We start from the raw sequence: 24,222 nt of genomic DNA on the forward strand, positions 1-24,222 counted from the left end.
TTCGTTCAAGGAGACATGATCCTGATGCCACATATCCCAACATCAAAAAGAGATCTATTAATATTTTTGATGTATTAGGACATATGAGTCCTCTCATATACATATACTCTTTGGGACTCTACATGCCCTTGACCAGCACTTCCCAACTGTTTTGACTCGTGACCACTCAAAATGAAACAATGTCTCCTGTGACCCCTTGTCACTAGTTATATGTCTATTGCTTTTTTTATATGTCTGTATATATGTATATATGTTGATAATTTTTAGATATAGAAAAAAGAGATACAATTATTCAGTAGTTCATTAAAATTCCTATAAAAGCCTGCTCTAAATGGTTCCCAACATTTATGGCTCAAGAACCCGGAAAACTACAGGACGTGGGACTCCTAGTCAACCAGAAAAGATATTTTCCTCCTTTTTTCATTTTCAAAAGCTTAAAGAAGTCAGAAATTATCCAGTAATTCCTAAGAAAACTAAACTTTATGTAAGGTCTTTAATTAATTTCAACAGTTTTTCTTCCTAAGAAGTCCTTGTATTGTCCCACCAACAGTTGAAAATCCAAACATTTTCATTTTATTATCACATATATACAGAAAATGCAGCAAATCCTCAAATTGGAGAAGCTGGTACTACAGGATGTTTGACATTTTTGCCTGAAAAGAAAAGAAAATAACTGCAGCAGGGGGCATGAATGTCTGTAAAGTTTCCTCACAATCCAAATGATAGAGATATTTCCTTCTGGACCGATTTCCCTCAGTAGAGTAATGCCTTTAGGTCGGCTTAAAAAAAGCAAAGATTAAAGGACCACATATAAAACAACACAGGTATGCGTGGGAGATTATGTTTTATTTTTATTTTTTTCGTTTATCTTGCAGGCTCTGATTGGGATCCATTGCCCCAGACAATACTGTTTGTATTTGCCATTACATCAGTTCCTACATAAGCTAAACTCCCTAATAACCTCTGCGTCCACAGGAACCATTATGAAGCAAAATATCTCGATAATCAGTGGCATTACAGCTTTCTAGCAGCTTATGATAGCAATTGACTTCAGTGCGGAAATTAAGTGTGCCTCTTAAGAAGATGATTGTGTGAGCGTTTCAGATGTCAGTGCAAATGACACTGTTCAGATATTACCCTACTGGAGGTCGGACCTCGGGAAAGAAGGCAAAATTACTGGAAAATATGGGACAAAACAAAAACTTAACTATCCTCCGGTGGGAAATGATAGACATGACATTTTGTGCAAAACCTTAGCAATCCAGGGACACATTTGCAACGGAAGCGAAGTGCATTACGATCTTTTCTGTCACTTAGACAACACTGTGTCCTGTCAGATAGATTGGATTGGTAATGACTTTAAATACCAGAGTCAGTCTCTCTCCCTCTCCCACACACACACACACACACACACACACACACACACACACACACACAGACACAAACATGCACACATACAAACCTGCTACATGCATGGTTCATTTCAGATAGAGATGATGATTCTTCAGCTGCTGGAATAATTCTTTTCTTGAAGGGAAGTGGGGTCAAAAGAATATTTTTTTTTTTAAATGCCACAGTAAGCTACTAAATATTAGTCATTTTGCAGTTTTAAAGCTGTTTGCAGAATCATGTCCAAATTGTTTTTTTTTTTGTTTTTTTTCTCCAGACGGTAAAGACAAAGAAAAAGTCAGAAAGAGCCATACAGACAGGCAGCTCAAGGGTGAATAGAGTGAAACTGACATCCTCCTTTCCTATGCTTATCACATCTTTTTTTCTTTTAACAGCCAGTTGTAGACACTTCCTTTTTTTATTGGAACTATATCTGTTCCTTCAGAAACATCACACAGTTGGCAGAGGAATGCACAATTAGCATATTCATGAGATGAATACAGTGGAAACTTTGGAGTCGCAAGCGACAGGGGGTGGGGGGAGGGTGGGGGTGCTGTTTGTGTGAGTGTGTGTCTGAGTGTGTGTGTCTGTGTATGCGTGTGATGTTTGTTGCGGAACAAAAAAGCAGATGGCACGGTGACTTTGAAAATCCAAAATTAGGTATGTTTTCATGAACTTCATGCTCATTGGCTATGTAAATTGCACAGTCAGACAGTCATGAAAGACAATGTTGTGTGTTTTCCAGCTTTTCCACTGAGATCATGTTTGTTGATTGAAATCTGCTCAGTACTTGGAGTCTCTTAACTCTTTTAATTCTCTGTGTCTGCCTGCACATGCCGTTTGCTTGACTCAGTTGTTCTCAAATGGACAGAAAGATGAGGCATGGTCATCTGATTGTGCGGATGTTTTTCCTTTTGGCGTTGTATCTTGGATGTTGATCGCGGAGAGATGTTAGCTCGGTGGTAGCCTTACATCCACCTGGTTTGGATATACATATAAAAGACTTGGTTTTTGAGTCAACTGTACCCTAAAGAAGAAGAAAGGTCAAAGCTTCTGACAATGCAGCGTCTTCATACATCCATCCATGTGTGAAAACTGTATGCACAGCGTTTTATCTCCGAAGTTTTAAACGATTTCTTGGTAGTGCTGCTTTAGCTTGTAGAGAGTCATTAGCTGTGTTAAATGGAGTTGGAGTGGTGCTAATTGTTCACAGACCAATCACTAACATTGCAGGCTCTAATTAATTTCTTTTTCTGACTCCACAAACAATAGCCAATTTGTTCAATTTTATCAGTATGCAAATGTATGATTCTACAGTAATAATCCAATAATGGCACCAGACATGTTGGAGGGTGCTTCATCAGATGAAGTTGCAAAATGTACACACGAAATGACATTTAACAGAGACTGTCTATCTTGGTATTGAATCTTAACCATGTGGCACTTAAAGTAGTGTTATGTAATTTTTGAAAGAGGAAATAACACACTCCTCCTTAAAAAAAAAAAAAGAAAAGTTAAGAGCAGTTTGGTGGCTAATGTTAGCCAACTTTAAATAGATATTGCTGTCAATTTTCTGTCTTCATTATTCTTCTCTGTTTTTAAGCTGCTGTCACTCAGCATATTATCATGACACAGCATAACATTTCGCTGGTTGCATTACAAAAGAACAAGAATGAGTCAGGCACTCTGGTGTTTGTGTGAGGCTGTACTTAAAGCTAAATCCTATCATCAGCTTGCCAACATGCGCTTAATGAAAATGTTAAAGGAATAGGAAACAGCAATTTTGGCTCCGTCCAAAGGTACCAACATCCACCCACCAGCACCTCTTAATTAATATGCTAAATCTTGTGTCAAGACTTTACTCAGTCAACTTAAAACGAGCTGTGAGTCAGTTCAGTAGCTAAGCAAAAAGATGCATGACCCTTGAACGCCACCACAAAAATTTGTTGAATGACTGAGGTGGATGGATGGGCGTATAAAGTGTCTGACTTTCCTTCCCGTCATCTACCAATAACCAATAAGTTTATCCAAGTAGTTCATCCAAGTAAGTCTGTCTTTGTCCTTGTATGAATGTACGTACGTATGTATGTATGTAAGTATATTTCTAATGGGAAATATGGGTGATTATGTGTGTATTTCAGACATGACACGTCGTTGGTGCACACTGGAGGGTGGCTTCCTGAGTTACTATGAGAACGAGAGAAGCCCGTCGGCCATCGGCAGGGTGGATGTCACCGCGGTGGTTAGCCTGGCCATCAGCAACACGGAGACAATGACTGGAGCTGGGTATGAACAAACACGTACTGTATGAACACACTTACATGCTGTGTTGTCGTATTAGTGCTGTTTAGAAAAAAACCTTGTATCTACCATATACCATATATATACCATAAACTTTCGCAGCAAGGTTAGAAAAAGTTTGTTTTTGTTACTTATTTTCTTCTCCTAAACTTTGAAGTATCAAATGGTTTAAGATAGAATTTCAAAATTGAAGTTAAATCACCAAAATCAGACTTACCATGGCCGTTAGAGCATGAATATTAATATCTAACATTTAATATTAATCTAAATCCACTGTATTAAATGGTAATTTACACATAAATCAAACTTTACAGCTGTTCAGCCAGGTTATGGGGCACTCATTTACACTCACCATTAAAATCTGCTCTCATACACACACACCCACACACATACACACATTTGAAATGCTTAATTTGCATCCTCTCCACTAAATCATAATTTATGTGATTGCTCAACCTGCTTTAAGGACACACATGTCGTACACACCCAAAACCCCTTTTAAAATGATTTATTTTCTTTTATTTGGCTAAATTACAATGAACTGCACATGTAATTCATATATTACAGAGCCTGGTTTAAGGACATAAACACACATGTAAACCCAGGCCTCTGCATTTTTTCTCCTCCTTGTCATATGTCTCATTAGCATAGTCTTAACTTGGGCATTATTCACTTTAACAGAACCTATCAAGGCTTTATGAGTGCTATATTTCCTGTTTACTTAGGCGGAGATGCGGGCGAATGTTGCGTCTTTAACTGCCCTCCCTCCATTCACTGTACCTTTCCACCTACTGCACCGCTTCCCTCACTTCTCCTCTCAGACTATGATTCAGTTAAAAAGTTGTTCCGGCGACAAACTTTTCTTTATTTCTTCTGGAAGCGTTACAAACACACAAAGAAGAAGCAGACGTCTCAATCCTTTCCTGTTTACCCGCTCCTACTGGATCTGTCCTGTATGTGTGTTCCTGTGTGTGCGCGCCAGTCCCTCGGCGAAGAGTCTGATAATGACTTATGATTAAAGCAGAAGCCAGGTCCTTAATGACAGTAGCAGATGTTATGAAGAGGGAACAATGCTTTTATTTGTAAATGTTATTTATACAGCTATTAGGAACACATCTGGCCAGATAAAACTATGACCTTTATAATGAAGCGGACACATACACAGTCGCAACAGGTTACAGTGATAATATTGTGCATGCTCTATCTCTACAAACCGACAGTGACACGTACCATTTTTAGCTTAGCGCATACATCCCAGTTACAGGTCACGGCCTCACCTCCAGAGTGGCTATTACTTCTCTGTCGCTAACACTCATAATGCCAGCGCGTTTCGCTGGATTAAACTCTGCCTCTCTCCCTCTCACTCCCGCGTTCCCAGCGTGCCTGCGCCGCCAAAAGAGCGGGGACGCCTCACCTTTTGACTGTCTGCTGCTCATGAATATTAACGTATGCAGATGACACACTCCCACCAGCAACCTATCGGCGCTCTACAGGAGGCCGTAGGTGTCGTTTCCATTAAACACAGCATTTGGGTAATTTCACAGTGGCAGAAGACACCGTGAATTATAGCGCTGCCCCGACACATACGTTTGCTAAAGTTGTATGAATATTACAAACCCTCTCCTAAGGAATTAATGCGAAGCCAGTATGTTGGCTGGTGATAAGTTGAGGTTTTCCAGGGACTTTTTTTTTTTTTTTTTGACTCATTTTCCTGTTTCGACAAGAATATTTCTCAGTCAATTCTGACCTTCAAATTCAACAAAAAAAAACCTTGGTAACAAACCTGACTGCTCTTTTCCTGGTTTTCCTTTTTTTGTCCTTTTTCGGCTGCTTTTTTGCACCGTTTCGCTCCCTTTCTCACTGTCTCCTTCTCTCACACACACTAACGAAAATATCTGAGTTTTTAAAGACTTTTTAGCTGCCAGCTTTGCCACTGAGACGGGTTATGTATATAGATAAATATATAAGGGCTTGGGAATTAAGACTTTTCTCTGAGCACACAAAAGCCTTAAGGAGAAAATAAAAGGTTGCAGAAACACTATAGGTAACTCTGTGCATGTTGAAACCACAGGTGAATCTCATGGAACAGACTCCTGCACAAGGAAGAGTGTCTGTAAGCTCGGTTAAATTTTAGTCGACAACAAAAAGTGTTTTTCCAGTACGCCGAGATAAGCACATAATAATAATAATGATGAACCTCTTTGCCTATCTCCCAGCCAATATCAAATCCACTGACACTGTGTTTTGCACATGCCAACAATGTAGGTGTGAGTTACAGAAAGTACATGGGAAGGACTGGTTTTGTTTTGTTGCAAATGACTTGTACTGGTTGCTTGGTTCTTTTTTTCCCCCCAATAACACCCAATAATGTAAAGTAAGTTATTGATAATAGAATGTTGCAAAAGTAAAAATACAGATTTCCAGAACCGCAACACAACAGTAAGAAACTATTCTCGTCTATACCAAATTCAGTTTCCTCCACAAAGGCCTGTAAATGTTTTAAAAGTTTTTGATCTCATTTACAAAAGTCTTAAATGTGTTCTCGTACCTGCCTAATCTTAATTATGAAATGTTTTTCTGTCTGATTGTGGTCCGTCCAGGGACATTACACACCTATAAACTGAAAATGTGATTGTTGCAACGGTGGGTTTAATCCTTTATTGTGGCGTTTCAGTCAGCACCATCACACCTGTAGCAAACACTGTCTTGACTGTGACCTACAGTAGCAAGGAAACTCATCGTCTCATAAAGGGCAAGTTTTGATTTTTATCAAAAGCTCAATAGCTTATAGATAAAATCCCCCTATTTTCTTCTGCTTATCCAGGTCTAGGTATCACTGTTTTAATGAATGGTATCATTAAGATTTATTGCCATATATACTGCTGAGAAGTATTGAAAAAATTCATATTATGTATCTCTCAAGAATATCATCCCCACTGGTTTTCTGTCAAACATTCATACTTTGGACAGGATGACCATGAAAAATGTATTAAATTGTATCCATGTTCTGTTTAAAAAGGTCTAAAAAAAAAAGTTTTCTCTTCTGGGATTAATAAAGTTATCTAGACTTGGAATTCAACACATACTCACACAAGAAAAGCCGATGTGCTTCCTCACTCCAGAGCCTGTTATCTCACTGCAGCATGAGCACGAGTGCTCTGACCCAAAAAAACAAAGCACTAGCATCATATTCATCACTAAGACAACTAAAATATACCAGTTTGGTTCAGAATTACAGGAGCAGGTAGGGGAGAAACCTGATCACTGATCAGTCATAATGCAGCATTCATCCTCTCTTTCCCTCTGTCTTCTCCTCCTGTCCTTTCTTTATGATACCAGCACATTGCCTTACCCTTCCGCCACAGCCTCCCTCGCTCTCTCCCTCCGGGACCCCTTCTAACAAGCGCCTGCACACCTGCCGGCGGGGAGGAGGAGGGAGGCGGGGTCACGTGAGGGCACACAAACACCCGTGTCTCGCCTGTTCCCCTGACACGCGTGAGAAGAGAGCGACTCAGCGCTGCCGTGACCCCTCGTGACACGCCACCTTAAACACCCATCGCTGTAGCATTTAGAGCCTCCGTCGCTGCAGCGTACCAATGGAAACGTAGCTACAGCTTGGCACTCTGTTCGTACCATTAAGATAGTGATACTCTGACCTCTGTGCCGTCACTGAGAGAGAGAGAGAGAGAGAGAGACACAGAGAGAGGGCGGAGGCAGAGACGACAGGAGGAGAAAGACCAACAAAGATTAATAGCTGCCTTTTTGCTTCCGACAGCAAGGGCTTTGCCTGCAAATGTGTGTCTTGTGTGTGCAGACGAATGAGTGTGGGAGTGAATGCGTGATCCTTTTCTTTTTGAAGGATTATGCGTTTGGTGTGTGTATAGCCTCATACCGTGCACGCATACAATTTTCTGTTCAAATAGAAACCCAGCAGGGAGACTGTCCCTCACTGACTGACTCATACACGTTGAAATTTGCATGCATGACACTTTTAAGGCAAAGTCTGTTTATGTGAACGACATTACATTATAACATGAGCAAAGCCACTGTGTACTGATAAACAAAGTTACTGTCTTTACACAAACATTGGAAAATCTACTTTATACTGATGATTCCAGAAAAAAAAAAGAAGAAGCTTGACGTTGTCGCTGTATTTAACATCTGAAGTCTTTGCTTATGGAAAAAAGTTTTCAAAAAAACAAACTTCAAACTATATATGGATATCCCGAAGTCTAGACAGATGTTCCTTTCTGTGCAGACTTGATAATGAAAAATAATGTCTCTTACCTTTGGGGAGCTCTATATGAAAGTGTGAGGATAAATAAAATCAGCTGTGAGGTTTTGAGTTGAAATTCATGCAAAATGTATCAGAAAGTCATTGTTATCTGGAAAACCATTAAAATTTGTTTTTACCCATGAGATGCCTGTTGTGGCTGAACTGACTGCACCTTAGCCACGGCGTGTATTAAAATAGTATTATTTAAAACAGACTCATACTACAACATGTCAGATTGGTGATATCTGTAACTTTCTGAAACTGACAATCAGACGTTCACACCCACTTTGCACTTCTCTCTTTAGCTCTGTCTTTTAGTTGTTACACAACTATTAGTGGCACTTTTAATGTGAACCAAGTGTGACACTGTCTTCCCTGTGAGAGTCTGAAATTGTGCACAATATTTAAACTGTATCACCTCTCCGTCCTCTCCATAGGTGAGTTTCCAGCCATCAGTTTTAATGCACATTGGCAAGTTGTGCACTTGGCTGAGGTGGAAAAGTTGGTGTGTTGATAAAAGCAAAATGCAACAAAGTGCAATGGCAACAGACTTAGTGAATAAACCATGCCATATATCAAACATATGACATGATAATCCAGCCTTAACTCTTAAAGGTCAGCATATAGACAAGACTCGCCAACAAATCTTCGTCATTTGGTTTAATCTCTTTGAAACCACGTGACTACGCGCAGCTGATCTCCATTTCACAGCAGACGTTTCGGCCTGCCACAGCAGGAAAAGCACAGGTGTAATTGATAATGTTAAAACAGCTGCAGTATATTTAGGTGAGCTAGTTTCCCCAGCATGCTCGCCCTCTGTCATGACCTACTGAGACGCTTGGACACGTTTCGCTAATGTCCCAACGCACAGAAAGAAAAAGCCGTAACATAACGGGATAAAACTTGGTGGGAAAAGTGAGAGAGAAGAACATGCCCCTCCGTCAGTGCCACAACTGTGATTCCATTGAGCGAGGCGTTTAACCACCAGCAGCTTCAGATGAGCTGAGCTGCCAAATGATTAGACTGTGAATGTAGTGGGAATCCTCAAGGTGTAAATGCATGTGCAAGTGTGATCATTGCTTAGTGAAACTAGACTGGAATAATAAAAGTTAAATAAAATAAATAAATAATCCTATATATAGTTAATATATTCATGGTTACAAATTATTATGTAATATTATATAATTATTATTATTATTATTTTTGATTCTCAGTCCAGCAAAACTAGGCTTGCTCTGGCATATTGAAGTATAACCTCCCTTATTTCATTCTGTGTGTGCACATGTAGCCTACATAGTTTTGGATGTTTCTTTGCCTGCTTCCTGCTTGTGGGTGTGAGGACATTTTCCATTCCAGATATCTAATAGTGAGCTGTGCGTCTGTGGCAGGGCTGTGTTTACCGTGGAGCTGTACCTGCAGACCGAGCGAGCGCTGGTTGTCGGAGCTGAAACTCAGGAAACGCAGCATGACTGGATCCAGGCACTGACAAAGGTAGCACATTGTGCATATGCCACGCACGCACGCACACACAAGCACACACAAGCACACACAAGCACACTTATTACCATTGTTTCTTTTTATACATTTGTTTTTCACTTAAAGTTACAAAGAAGAAACTGTGTGAACATGTTGCAGAGCTACAGCACATCCACCTCACACTTTTTCATCCGCTGAGTTACTTGGCAAAACACACACACATACACACATTGTCCTCAGCGAGTCCCTTTCTGCCTGTGCTTTTTTTCTGTAAGACAAGTGGTCTTGCTATCTCTTCCCCCACATGCTGACAGGATCTTGTAATAACACCCTACATAAATATGTCCACAACTCCCTTTTTTTTATCTCTTTAATCCCAGGCAACACAGTCATAGATAGTGGGAGGTATAGCTGCATCAGTCCATATGTCTCTCCTTCTGTACCATCGGCCCTTCTACACCTCCATATTTCATTTTGAATCACAGCACAATGGCCAAACAGAGGCGAGCAGGAGAGATGGATTTGTACTTGCAAAATAAAATTCAGAACCCGTGCAAAGGTTTATCCCTTCAAGAATAAAAGCTGCACCTGTCGTGTTTTTGTGTTGTCCTGAGGTTACGCAGTGAAAAGTTTCCCACAGTTAATTGTGAAAGTTATTAATTCCTAAGCCTGTTCTCGCTCCTCTCTGTGTACCGTCTGTGTCCGACTTGCAGTGCTTCGTCCCGTCCAAAGTGGAGGGACTGGTGCAGAAAGACAGCGAGCTGATTGGCAGACTGCACTACAAAGAGGGGCATGACCTGTACCACTGGAGGTTGGGCTGGTTTATGCTGGAAGGCTCTGCTCTGCACTTCGGCTCAGGAGAAGAGGAGGGCGAGCAGGAAGTCCTTCAACTCAAACAACTACAGGAGCTCAGTAAGAATGCTGCTTATTTGCATGATTATTTCTCTGTTTCTCACTGCCTCTTCGTGATGAGAGCTCAGCGCCGTAGCAAGTATTTGTAGTCTCGGTTGTTAAGCTAATGTTCAACTGTATTGGTCCAGACATAAGACAAACCTTTAAACATAAACACTTCACTATCAAAGTCGTGTTTTTGACACAAAGAAACTCAAAAAGCAAAACCCTCAAAACCAAAAACCCCTATAATGCAACACTCAATGAGAGCATTTGCTGTTGTGAAGCCATAAATGCCTCGTCCTTGAATATATGTAGCATGATCCCCATTTTTTCCAAATGTAATGCTCAGAAAAAAATGTTAGATACAAGAGAGTGCCATTGCCTCTGTGAGCAAAAATCTATTCTTCATGTCAGATCCATTGAGATGAGTTTTTTTTTTTTTTTTTACTTCAGATACTGACCTTTTCTATTATGTATGCGTAAAAGAAAAATGTTACACTCCATTTAATGCATTTTTGGTTAATACACTTTTACTTTTGCTCTGTCCCAAATTGCCACAGTTTACATGAGCAAGCTGTCCTTCCTTCAATAGCTTCAGCTAAGCTTTTAATTGGCAATAAATCAGACTTATAAAATCCTCCAGCACAAAGTGACCATATCTGTTTATGGTTGATAGTATCGGTGGCACTCAACTTGCTGTAATTTCTGGCTTTTCTAAAATTCACTCCCATTATTTTCCTATACTCTGCAATTTCCAAAAAAGCTACCAATCCATAACACTTTGCTGCTACTTGCATTTGTAACTGCTTAATGATGTCGGAGGATGCACGCAAGCGGCTGGTGTCTGAAGACATCTCAGCTTCTCACACCATTACACATTTCTGTTGGATCGCTAATTGGCTGGCTTAGTCTTCCATTATAAACATCACGCTTGCAGAGGGCTTGGAGGAGATTGAAAAGGTGCCGCAGGCCTGTGTGTGAGAGGATCTGTTCACATGAAGTCAGCAGTGGTCAATATTACGTAATGCATCAGTCAAAATAGGATTCAGATTTCATTTTGCTGCTCTCACAAAATCTGGTGTGAAAACATGATCTTCAGAGAGAGTAATGTGATCTACGTTGCTTTCAGCATAGCGTATTGAATATTCACAGTGCGCAGGTGTCGTGGTTGCAGCGTTTTCCACTGCCCACTAACATGAATTTATGTAAGTATCTTCACATGGCTGACAAATGGGAGTTATTTAAAGGACAGTTAGTGGGGGGAAGCTGCCAGAAGGGATGGAAGGCTCAAAAGTTCACACATACTTTGACAGATAATAAAGATTTTGGTAACATTTCAATCGATTGCGCCAGTGAAAAGTGCGAACAGAAGGAGGGAGAATCATTGGATCTTTTTAATCTATTTACAGCTCCACGCGGATCAAATTGCGCAATGTGCTGCCCCATCTACTCACCTCGGGCGGGATAAAGAACTGCAGCGGTGCTCATTTTTATTCCCGGCTTTCTCAAACCGTATTTGTCACAGCCAGGGAGCCGTTAGCGCCAGAAGGGACTGTGTTTTGTCGGGGGATGGTAGGTTCTGGAGCACTGAAAGGATTCCTTTAGGAATCGCAGTCTGTGACACGGGATTAACTGTTATTTTCTCTAACAGTGACACCACCACATGAAAGGTGGGCCCTGTGTAGCACCGAGGGATTAAATGAATATACTTTTCAATTAAAATCACTACACGTTTCCTACATGCAGCACTTCATACTGCATCAGGAGTTCATTGTAAGTGTGATGCAGTCTGTTCCTGCTTTTTTTGGCCTCAGGCTGCAAGAGTTGTGATCATTTTAAAATCTTTTCTCAAATCCCGCCAAAGGGTTTTCTTACTGGAGGTAAAGTGGAAGCTCTAATCTTTGGCTTTTATTCATTTTATCCTTAATTGCCGTGTCTGTCATTTATTCTCTGTTTGTGTCAACCCTATGATTAAGGCAATTTTTACTGCCTTAAGCTAATTGTTCAAAATGTGTTATTGATCTGTGTCAATTGTTCCATATTAATCTCTCTGCACTACGAAGCACTTTGTACCTTTGTTTTTGGAAAGTGCTATATAAATAAATAAATGAATAAAAAACAAACCAAAAAAAAAAGGAATCCTATCTCCAAAGAATGAGAGTGCACTACCTCTCAGAATGGCTTCCCGGGGGCTTAGCTGTGTACTTGAGAGAGGATTGATCTTTTTGTGATGTCGTGTGTCAAGATGTCTCCCGCACAAATAACTAGAACCAAAGTAAAATGAGTGGAAAATGACAGATACAGTTGGATAATCATTAACCTGTCACAGTGCACAAATCAGCCTTCCCACCCAGAACTTTCTGAAATGAAAGGTTTTCAAACAAGATAAGCACATTAACTTTGATCTCATTTAGTGCAATTTTCTCAGTGGATTTCTCTTAAGGCAGTGGCTAAATAGATAAAAAAAATGTTAATCCCATTGCTCTGCTCAATCATCTGAAAATTAAGATAGGCATCAGCACAAGACTGAAGTCCAGCATATTTAGCAGTCAAATTTCACTGTGTCAACACTGAGGTTCAAGTAAAAAAATTATTTTCATGATTATTAGCTCAGATATCACAGCTAACTTGTTCAGAACGGGCAAGAAGACCAGTCCTGATCTGATGAACATTTTCCCACTATTTGCGATAGCCTGCAGCGGCACAATACTCACTCTGAGTACATTAAAGTTAATCAAACCAATCCACTGTTGCTAAGATATGTTATGACTGACATTCAAACAGCTGAACTTTCACTTTAAATAGTATCCTATAGTCATTTGTATTTTGCAAACAATAACCCTGCTGAGTGTTCATCTCCTTTCAAGTAGCCTCAGTTTTTTTTTGCTGTTCCCCTGGGAGACAACAGTGAGAAGCATGTATTTCCGAATTTCTGTGATTTTGAATTTTTCCAGATAAAATGAGGGATTAAGTGTTCCTATGTGGGCTGTAAACTAAATAAACCATTGTAAAACCAGTGGATTAGCTGAAAGATGAAAAAGTGATTGTTTTTCTTAGCACATGAAAAGCTTACATTCTAGAGATCCATGGTTTTCACAGGACAGCGACGCTGTAGAACGGTATAGTGCATATGGAGTAGTATACTCTAGGTATATAAGAGTTTGCATAAAGCAGCTGGCTGACATGGGTTTATAACAGATACATCCGTATCAGTATATATGTCAGCTGATAAGTACCAAGAAATGTACAGACATTTGAAAGTTAATTTTCATTATTGTCCAGCAATAAAAAAAAAACATAGTAAACTGTCATGTCCATCATATACTGTACGTCAGTTATGATTTTTAAATAACAAAATGTAAGAGACCCCTATCAATAAATGCTTATGCTTACATTTATGTTAAAAAAAGATTATCAGCCGGTTTATTTTAAATATCAGTATTGGTTGAGCATTCGTTTTTATACAGTGCCACATCATCTTTACATCCCCCTTCCCAATCAGAAAAAGATGCCATCACACCAAAAACAAAAACAAAAAACATCGGATCCCTCAACTGCTTCCCACCCATGAACACGGTTTATTGGAGACCAAAGGTGGTAACTGAACCCAGGTCTGCAGAGGTAATACCCGTCCAAAAAAACGAAAAATCAAAACTTTAACGCTTGCAATGAAAAATATGCACCAGCAACCTGAATCCACTTGATTTTTAGAAGGGAAAAACATAATGAAAACGTCTTACAGGACGGCCAGTACAAATAATGGAGAGAACAAGGCTGCAGACTTAGTTCCTTATCACACAAACATATTAAGTAATAAAAAAATTCCCACTGAGCTGTAAGATGGATAAAAGAGGATTGCTGTGTGTTTGTTCAAACAACAATGACAAGTGTTTTGCATTTACCTGATAACACTGTTAATAAACCTCTCATGTCAATATCAATCTCTGAAGTTCTCTGCTTTCTTCTCTTGTTGTTTATATCAGTATGAAATACTGTGCCCTTGAAAATCTGCCAGCGAAAATGAAAAGCAAATTGTTTGTTAAGTCAGACTTTTGGGAATTAATTGTTTTTGCTGTTTAGCTCAACATACAAAGGCCTATAAAAATGATTTGAAGGCCAAAATAACACTATTACGTAATGTTTTTTTTTTTTTGTTTTTTTTTACCAGTCCTTGTGTCCTCTTTTGAGACAACAATCAAATTAATTTTTCTGTCAGTGGAGATTATTGATACATACTTCTTACTAAAGAAGCGGATGCAGAGATTGTGGTGATTGGTACAAGAAATTGAAAAGTTTTGTTTTTCTGTCATTCGAATGCTAAATGTTTTTTTAAAAGTGGAGGGTGAAAATCACACGATGCGGCGTAGATATGAAGCCACTGCCATTGGCCCGGTTAGCTTAGCTTAGCATAAAGACAGTAAACTGAGCAGAGACAGCTGGCCTCGAGTCTAAACTTCTCACCTAACTCGTGGCAAGAAAGCAAATAAACTTATTCCCAAAAATGTCGAACCACTCCGACAAAATCATGCATTACTTGACAATTACGTTCTGTTCACGTAGTTCTTTAGTGAGATAACAATCTTTAGAAATCAACTGTTTATTGAGGTTTTACATCCATTATTTGAGCACAACCAGTGGGAACTTGAGTATGATGAAAGTGCCAGATGTCGTTTCAAGGAGATTTGTGACTCAACTGCAGAGCCTCATATCTCTTTTTGTACTTTTTTCTTCTGTGTGTGTGTGTGTGTGTGTGTGTGTGTGTGTGTGTGTGTGTGTGTGTGTGTGTGTGTGTGTGTGTGTGTGTGTGTGTGTGTGTGCGTGTGTGCGTGTGTTTGTTGCCATGATCCAAGCAGCTGTTTGAACCCACAGAAGAGATTATGGCTGAGCTTTCGAGTCCCATAGCCCAGTTTTTCTGTATCCTTGCACTGTTACTTCAGTTTTAAAAGATTGACTGAATAGATTTCTTTTTCTTTTTTTTTTTTACACTGTGTTAATACTCCCCTTGGTGCAGTCTTACTTGGTAATAGTATTTAAAACAACTTTATATAAAGCTTAATGACTAATGGCAGTAGTGTTTATGCCCTGCTTCCCTCTCTTGTTTTAACTTGTTTAAACTACCTTTAGTAAGTCACTGACACAAAAAGTGAATTCGTGTTTCCCATTACAACAAGAAAACGCTATTAACTTGAATTGGATGCATTTGGCATTTTCCACTCCTGTACTGGTCGTTCACTTTTCTTTCTGTTGTATGTCTGCACATTTGAGAAAAAATAGTCAGCTATGTCTAGACATATTGTGCAATGTATTATTTGCCATGATTGCCCTAAAACATAAATGAATACTTAGGAAAAGGGAGACCTTTCAGTGACAGGTAATGAATGCGTCAACTTCCAGGTTTCATGGCGAAAGCGTCTAAGTGTCCATGCTTTTGACAGAGATTGAACAACTGCAAATGTCAAACCTAAACTCTTCCCTACACATTACAGTGCATTAGCGCAGAACGTGTTGCTCTTCTGAATGTACACCAATGTTTTCGGAGCCTGCATTTACTAAAGCCCCTTGCCTTTTTCCCTCAGCTGTCTCCACACATACCGAGGGCGAGGACAAGATCCAAGTCCTGCTGATGGTGGAGGGCAGAAGGTATGTCATTCCTTTGAAAATGGAAAAAAAAAAAAGGTTTGCTAATTGGCAACGTATTTGTAATACTGCAAGTCTATGCATTATGCAGTTGTGCTAGCTTTGATTCTGCCTTTGTCTTGTTAGTCCGAATGCACTTTACCTACTGTAACCATCCGAGGTAATTAAGGCCTCGCCAGGCTGCCTGCTTTAGTTAGAGAGAGGAGGTGAGATGGCACGTAACACATCGCAGCCCTCACACAAGCCGACAGTTTCAGGCTCCCTTTTAGAGTAATGCAACAAGACTTTGTGCTTACTCTGTTAATTGCCGTTCGTTTGTGTGTTTTTGATCAAACCTCGTGGGGGAAACTGGTGGTTGTTTATAGATGTGTGTTCTGTAGAAGCGCTTTTGGATTCCTTTAATCTTGTTGGTTTGTTTATGTAATGAGTTACCACTGCTTTTCCAAATATATGAACATCTTTAGCTCTTAAAATATGAAACTCCATACTGTTATAGGAAATTATATTACGAGGTTCTTCATTAATAATGACTTTTTTTTTCATCTTTTTTTTTTTTTTTTTAACAGAACAGTTTACATCCATGGCTTCAACAAGACGGACTTTGCACTGTGGCACTCTGCCATTTCGATGGCCGCTGACACAGATGGCAAGGCCCTCAGTGACCAACAGCTGACTAAGAATGGAGTCCCTATAATAGTCGACAGTTGCATTGCTTTTGTCACTCAGTATGGTGAGATGCATTAAATTTATGGGGAGAAAAAGTTTTAAAAAATAAGTTCTGCAGGACTATTATTATGATTTCCCCTTAAGGAGCTGATTCATCCAGTGTGCTGTGTCGTGATGAGAATTTCATGCTTTCTAATGTTGTCTAGCATAATACTGTGACATTATCCTATCTCTACTTTCACCATATTTTTTTTTTCTTTTTTTTTTAGAAATGTAGAAAATGTAGTCTTAACTTTTCAGTGTACTATTACTGCAGGATTGCTTCAAAAATATAAACACCACAGCAAATCTACATTACATAGTGCCTGTTGCCTGAGAAATGGCTAATAAATGCAAAAGGGGGGACGTATATCATGATAAGTAGTGTGCATTGCAATGAAAGACTGGCATTAAAGTTAACTTTGAGTGAAACTATAAAGTGATACAGAAGGTTAATATACCTTGCACTGACAATTTTGTTCTACCGGCAATTTAGATTCAAATGTGCTTATGTAACGTTGTTACATCCCACAAGTCAAAGTGTCTATAAGGTCCGTTATTGCCCTGTAATTGTATGTAGTCATATAGAAATCTATCTACTGTCATTTGCTGTTGCAGATTCTACACATTAGAGGGTATTAATCATCAGACAGTCACAATATGACTAAAACACCAGGGCCAGTTTTTGATCAAGGAATCTGACTCATCCTTTCCATCTGTGCAACCAGGTTTATGCAAAGAGGGGGTCTACCAGAGGCCCGGGGACCCTGGGAGAGTCGCCTTGCTCCTGCAGGATTTCACCCGCAGCGCCCGTAACGTGAAACTGAGAGAGAAGGAGCACCAGCTGGAGGACGTGACAGACACCCTCAAGAGCTTCTTAACCCAAGCCGAGGACGCGCTGCTGACCAAGGAGCTCTATCCATACTGGGTGTCCGCCCTAGGTATGTTAGGTGTGAACTTTCATGGAGTGACACAAAATATGCCAATGTCTCAAAGATATAGAGTCCGTGTTTTTTGCTTTATGCTGTTTCTGAACAGCAGCCACACGATTTCATCACTACCGATGGAAAAAATATGAAATGTTCTATAAATAATACAGAAAGTAAAGTGTGACCCTCATCTCCTTTGTGTGTTCATGGTCATGTCTCCGTTTATAGTTTGTTACATTTGGCATTATTTCAAGTACTCCTCATCTGTGTGGGTTTACAGATGAGAAGGATGAGAGGCAGAGAGTGAAGAAATACTCCACTTTCATAGAGAGTCTGCCAAAGATAAACAGGTCAACCCTCGATGCTCTGCTGCAACATCTGTACAGGTACACACACACAGACACACACACACACACACACACACACACACACACACACACACACACAGGTTTCAAATATGAGACGCGTTTAGAGCTTATACTAGAGAGGGTTTTTCAAGGTCATGCTCCCTGTCTGTGTAAACATTAATATCCTGACGGGGACATTCATGTTGTGAAGTGTTTTCAAAACATTAAAACCAGGAGATTAAGATGCCAAAACAACATTGAACAATGTACTTCCCATATTTATGAATAAACAGGAAACGCAATAAATTGGACGGACAACACAACAGGCCCCTGACAGCTGTATGACTAACCCTTTATAATAAAACTCACCTCATATTATATTCTCTGGCCTACTGTATATAGCTTTGCTTCTATCTCTCTCTGTGCCTGTTTGTATCTCTGTCTGGTCTGTTTCTTGTGCTGCTGTCATCAGAAAGAAAATGTTTCTGGTCCTTTGCCTGCGCTACGCTGAGCTAACTGTGATCCATCTCTGTTTGGTTTGATGTGATAAAGTCCAAAATCAACTTAATCAGTGCAGCCACTTTTGCAACAACTTGACGGCACTCGATGCGACGTAGAGATCCAACAGATCGCTTTATTTATACACAGCCCCCTTCTGATGCCAAATGATGCATTGTGACTCTTTTAAAACAGCCAAAAAAAAAGATTTAAATAGTCTGCGTCTTCATCACGTTTTTGAATGAACTTGTGGCTGATGGAACAGGTGCAGCTCTGTAGCATCAGACAGAACAAGTACAGGGACTCAAAGGTCCTGCGACCTGAGTCGCCTTAGGGTTGCTGTTTGTCACCTGCTGATTAGCCTGTCGCCCCCCTTGTTTTCCTCTGACCCACGTGCCTCTTTGTTATGTGTGTGAGTTTTTTTTAATCATCTTACCAATCAAATTGAATTTAGTTGGGGATGCTGTAGTTGTATATGGAGCTGAGATGGTGACAGGTCTTTCAGATTGCAAGCAGAAAAGGAAAAGGCTGTTTTTTTTGTCACTGAAGCAACAGCGCCCTTAGGTTGAATATGATGAATTGATTCCATACTATTTGTACCTTTTGTTGGATTTACAAAGCAAGACAAATCAAGTGGCTCATTATTAAAACCTCACACATACAGTAGTTGAAGTCCATAAGATAAATCGTGCTTACGTTATAAACTGGAGCATTTTTGGCTGTGTGGGCTTGTTTTGAAAGTCATTTATTTCATTCAGTAGCAGTCTTACTCTGCTTTATGTGTAGAAATGCCTGCTAATACATTACAGGATGGAGGTGGAACCCCTGATGTACATAGTGGGAATCTGCACATACGCTGTGTACAATCCACAGTGTCAGCATTCCACACAAGAAGTCAACCTGCAGTTGCATTTAGATCCAAACACTGCCGTCTTAATGTCTCCTTCACTGACGCGCACATTACACCTCATTTCCCCGGAAACCTGCTGTGGATAGTCGTGATTTAGCTGCATTATGTTAATGATGGAAATAGTTTAGAGAAGACTTTATTGGCCCTTTGCTGAATTTGGACTGAGGCCTTGCATTTCATTAAAGTCCGTGTGATTGTGGAGTATGTGTGGGTATTAGAGATTGAAAGAGTTTTTTTTTTTTTTTTCCTAAACATGTCTCGTCCCTGTGATTCAGGATCCAGCAGTGTTCTCACATCAACCACATGCCGAGCGAAAAACTGGCCTCCGTCTTCTCCTCCTGCTTGTTCCAGACTCGGGGACAAACCCCACAGGAAATTAGCGTGGTGCATGACCTCATCAACAACTACATTACACTCTTCAGTGTAAGTCAAAAGTGCTGTTTGCTTTTTTTTTTTTTTTTTGCTATTTGACAGCGCTAAAAGTGGAGAGCAGCTGATTGGGAGACAATGAGGTTGACAGAAGGCTGAGCTGAGTGTGGTTACATGATATCTTCCACCTGTAAGTTAGATAACATCCAATTTCTATTGCATAAACACGCATTATATAATTCATAAAAAAAGAAAGAACAGTTGGTACACTTGGTGCTACTCTGCTCAGGTTATTGCTGGCAGAATTAACGGCCAAATATGGAAACAGGTGTCTTCGCCGACTTTGCTCTGCACACACAGACGGCACACATCTCCAGAAAACACAGAGATTATATTAAAAAAACAGGTCACCTAGAACAAAAAATAACACTGGAATCTTGTTCAGGACATCTCTCGCTTGAGGCGAAAGGAGGCCAGGCTTATGCCTCTGTTCTATATGTTAGGTACCATTTTGATAGAAGAAAAATATAATGGTAGAAAAATCTGATTTTTTTTCCCCCCTCCCTGTCAGTGATCTATCTATCTATCTATCTATCTATCTATCTATCTATCTATCTATCTATCTATCTATCTATCTATCTATCTATCTATCTATCTATCTATCTATCTACCAAAGTGAATACGAGTGACTGACAGTGTGTAGGATTAATACTGTATTGATGTACCAAAAAACAGCAGTACATACATGTTGCATACACCACTACCATCCATAATTGATATAGTTTAGCATAGTTTTATGTATTCTCATTTATACTGCCCAGCTTTATTTACCATAACCCATGTATTATAATAACTTTTTGGCTTTGCATCACTTCCTCATTGGCATTGTAGCTAACCTGTGACAGGCGGTTTTACCTATTATCTAAGTCATCCATGAAATATTTCTGCTTATATTTATAACGGTAGGAATAGGGTATATCCAATCTCATGTGCTTGGTCCACTGGATTTGTCTGTCTGACTGTCCAATCAGTGATCAATGATGGAAAAAACAGCTATAAATAAACAGCTATCAAAGCATACAGATATTACCATATTGCATATCTAAACCAGGCTGCAGGCATGACTTTATTTACACTCCCTTACTTCAACCATCTGGGGAGCAGAACTGTTGTTGCCAAATCTCCACAATAGGCTTGACTTTGCTGATGTGTGGACGGGCGGGGGTGTGGGATCAATGTTACCCTTGGAGAGCTGCCTGGCTTATGGGATACGCAGCACAGAGCAACTGCTAATTCCCAGCGGAATGCCTGGATCCCTCTTGTTCTGACGTTAAAGGAGGAGCATTCACTCCAAATCGGTTCGAGACGCCATCATTCGCATGACAAATAGCCATTAAGCTCAACCAATCATGAGCCCAATAGCGGTGAATACACACGCTGTGACACAAAACGAGTGAGACGTCTCGCTAATTAAAGCGCCAGTTCTGTGCTGGATGTCGTCGACGGGGCCCATTATCAGGCCTAAACACACACACGATGAGTTTGTGAAATTTTTTTTTCTCTCCCCACAATCTTCTCTGCCATTCGTATAACTCTAACAAAGCAAATTGTTCTCTGAAAATGATAATTATGTTAAAAAAAAAAGAAAAAAAGTTGGAATAAAAAATGTCATTTCCCACACAGAGTTTCGTGAAAGAAAAGAGTATTCACTTGGTGCTGAGCTGTGTCAAACACTCACAGCCAACTTCCTCCTTTGAAATTAGTTTTAGGAGTGTCAGCTGAACGACCCAATTCTACAGTTTGCGTGATGATACCTTTTTCCTGGTTCAATCCGGTCTTCCGTGTATTGTATTTAAGTGCTGAAATTAATATTACTATTGAAAAACGGCTTTATGATTCTATGAAGCAATTTAATATTTCTCAAGTGCAGTTAACTTGATCCGAAAGTTTCTCTTTGGCTGAGTTTGACTTGAAGTGTGTGTTTGTGTGTGTGTCTGTGCGTGTGCGTGCATGCGTGCGTGTTATTTGTGATGCTTCCAACAGGTCAATGAAGACCAGGTGCAACAGATGGAGAGAGAGAATAGTTTCATCACACGCTGGAACGACAAGAAGGACACCACAGTAAGTCGACCCACAGAACCCAAATCACCAATGGGTGTTGTGTGTGTGTGTGTGTGTGTGTATATTGATTTGCCCGCATGCGTCAAGGTGTCTCAAATCAGGGATTCATTTGAACAGGTTTCCTGTTTTTCTGGCAAAAATAAAGGGGTTCTGGATTGGGGGGGGGTGGCAGGAGCAGGAGCAGGCAGGTGAGGAAAAAGGGCTTTGTTCCTGTTAACCTTTACGGCAGGTACTTTATGCCTGGATGCCTCAGCCGAGAAAAACATTTGGTTCGGATAACTGGAAAAAAAAAAAAAATTTAATCACATGCCGCTGCTGTTGTTGAAATCTGAAGTAAGTTGTTTATGCCCCCCCCCCCCCACACACACACACACACACACACACACACACACACACACACACACACACACACACACACACACACTTCTCTCCACCTTGTCCATAGACTTTGCAGAACATGTCTGCTGCTGTGGGTCAGGAGGGTTACACAGCAGAAAGCCGGTGCTATTATAAAGCTGTCAGAGGTGAAAATTGGGGCAGCATTTTGGCTATGGATACGAATTTTGGAAGGTTTTATGCTATGCACCGAGGAAAACTAGTTGACAAAAAGAAAGTTGTTTTTTTTTTTCATTCATCATGTAGAGTAATTAAAAGTCAGCATGGGGAAGATTTCTCTGTTGAGATAATGGGAAAGCTTATTTTAGGGATGATTTAAAATATTAGCAAACATTATTAAACAGCAGAGCAATCGAACCCAGTCATTGTAACGACCGATTTGGAAGTGCGAGTTTAATGTTTTAACATGAAATGTCCACGATATTCATCCATTCATTTAAAGTGGTTTATGGCTCAGGTTTATATATCATCTGTATCATCTTCGGCTTTTCTTTTGGAATGATGTAAAGTCTCTTTCAGTTCAGGTTCTTAGATTAAAAATACCTTTTCTTTTCAGACAGTCTTGAAGATGGTGGTGAAACAATGACTTTAATCATCTTCATTCATCCTGTAGATTTTCGTCTCTCTGAGACATTTTACTTGACAAGCTCGGGAAGGTCAGTTATTTCTTCTTTCTTCCATCACTGCGAAATTAAGCAAAATGATGCCTGGGTTGCTGATGTCAAAATGGAGTCTACAGTCATTCTAGCAGCTTATTGTGGCTGTACTTAGGCACAATGGTAGTTTTTATTAAAGGCATTACATCAGAATGCTAACATGCTGATGTTTTGCATTTAATGTTAGCAGGTTACCATGGTGACATGCTAATTGGCACTAAACACAAAAAAGCATTTACCTCTCTTTTACTCTGTTTCTCATAAACACTTGTACATAAAAATGCAGCATGATAATGTTTAACTGACTCAATTGAGGCTGGAGCACTGCTTGCTACTGGATTTTTTTTTTCAGCTAATAAATAATTATCTTAAGCATTTTTTCTAGATTCAGATGTGCAGTGTTGTCAATGTCAACAGTTTTGGAGAGACAGTTACTCTGGAGAAGTAAAAAGAAACTTGTGTGAATGGAGAAATACTACTAGAGTTCAGAGAGAAAATAAGTTAGGACAGAGAAAAAATACTCTGGCTTTCCAGAAGAAATGTATTTCGGACTCGTGCCTTTGCCAGCTACACTGACCCTACCATCCCTGGAGCGATGACTCTAGCATAGCTAAAAGCACACAGATTTCGTGGTTCGTGGTGCATTTGACATGAGAAGATTTACAATTGAACTATTGCACTATTCAAACTAGAGTGCGGACGTTGCCAAACAGAGGAGGTAGGAGTTAAGGTACAGGATGTAGGCTTTGCTGAACAAATGGCTCTTGAGTCTGCACTCGAATGCCAAGACAATATGCGCTTTCGACACTCGCAGGAAGCTTGTCTCAGAGGGCTCGGCCCCTGCAGGTAAAGGGTCTGATCTAATCTGTTTCCCTTTTTTAAAAGCAGAGAATGACAAGGAGGCCTGCACCCTGCAAGTGGATAGGGTGGCTAGACTTAGGGAGTAAGTAAATCAGTGATATAATGAGGTGCAAAGCAATGTCATGCCTTCTAAGTTAGAAGTGGCACTTCAAAATGAATACCTGAATTTACAGCCACGGTGAGTGCAGAGGTAGTATGACTTTGGTAGCTGTAAGACTTATTTTTGTTGCATTATCTTTAGGCCTGGGTGATTCAAACAGTAGAGATGTGTACTGTTGACAGACACTTTACCAATCTGAATATGAAAATAGTTCGACAAAAAAGTCCAATAATTTCACAGTTGCGTGAGCAAACCTCAAGCATGCTCCCTCCCCAGCTCACAACAAACAGGCGATCATATCCCTTGACAACGGAGCGTGCTTCGAGTGACAAACCGCCAATAATTTAACAGGTGTGT

The 24,222-nt window shown here is 40.0% G+C and overlaps 1 protein-coding gene across 2 annotated transcripts in view; it reads left to right on the forward strand.

Annotated features, from left to right (window-relative positions):
* arap2 (ArfGAP with RhoGAP domain, ankyrin repeat and PH domain 2) overlaps positions 1 to 24,222 on the forward strand; it is a 115,282-nt gene that overhangs the window by 75,911 nt on the left and 15,149 nt on the right. For both annotated transcript variants that reach the window (XM_087177851.1, XM_023420851.2), the window contains exons 16-24: positions 3,531 to 3,675; positions 9,355 to 9,457; positions 10,156 to 10,354; positions 15,913 to 15,976; positions 16,540 to 16,703; positions 17,407 to 17,619; positions 17,888 to 17,993; positions 19,638 to 19,785; positions 21,775 to 21,852. In XM_087177851.1, coding sequence (XP_087033977.1) covers positions 3,531 to 3,675; positions 9,355 to 9,457; positions 10,156 to 10,354; positions 15,913 to 15,976; positions 16,540 to 16,703; positions 17,407 to 17,619; positions 17,888 to 17,993; positions 19,638 to 19,785; positions 21,775 to 21,852 — 1,220 coding nt within the window. The remainder of the gene's footprint in view (positions 1 to 3,530; positions 3,676 to 9,354; positions 9,458 to 10,155; positions 10,355 to 15,912; positions 15,977 to 16,539; positions 16,704 to 17,406; positions 17,620 to 17,887; positions 17,994 to 19,637; positions 19,786 to 21,774; positions 21,853 to 24,222) is intronic.

This window comes from Seriola lalandi, unplaced genomic scaffold, assembly GCF_002814215.2.
Source record: "Seriola lalandi dorsalis isolate HSWRI2012SDOR001 ecotype SW California unplaced genomic scaffold, Sedor1 jcf7180002054658, whole genome shotgun sequence".
NCBI lineage: Eukaryota > Metazoa > Chordata > Actinopteri > Carangiformes > Carangidae > Seriola > Seriola lalandi.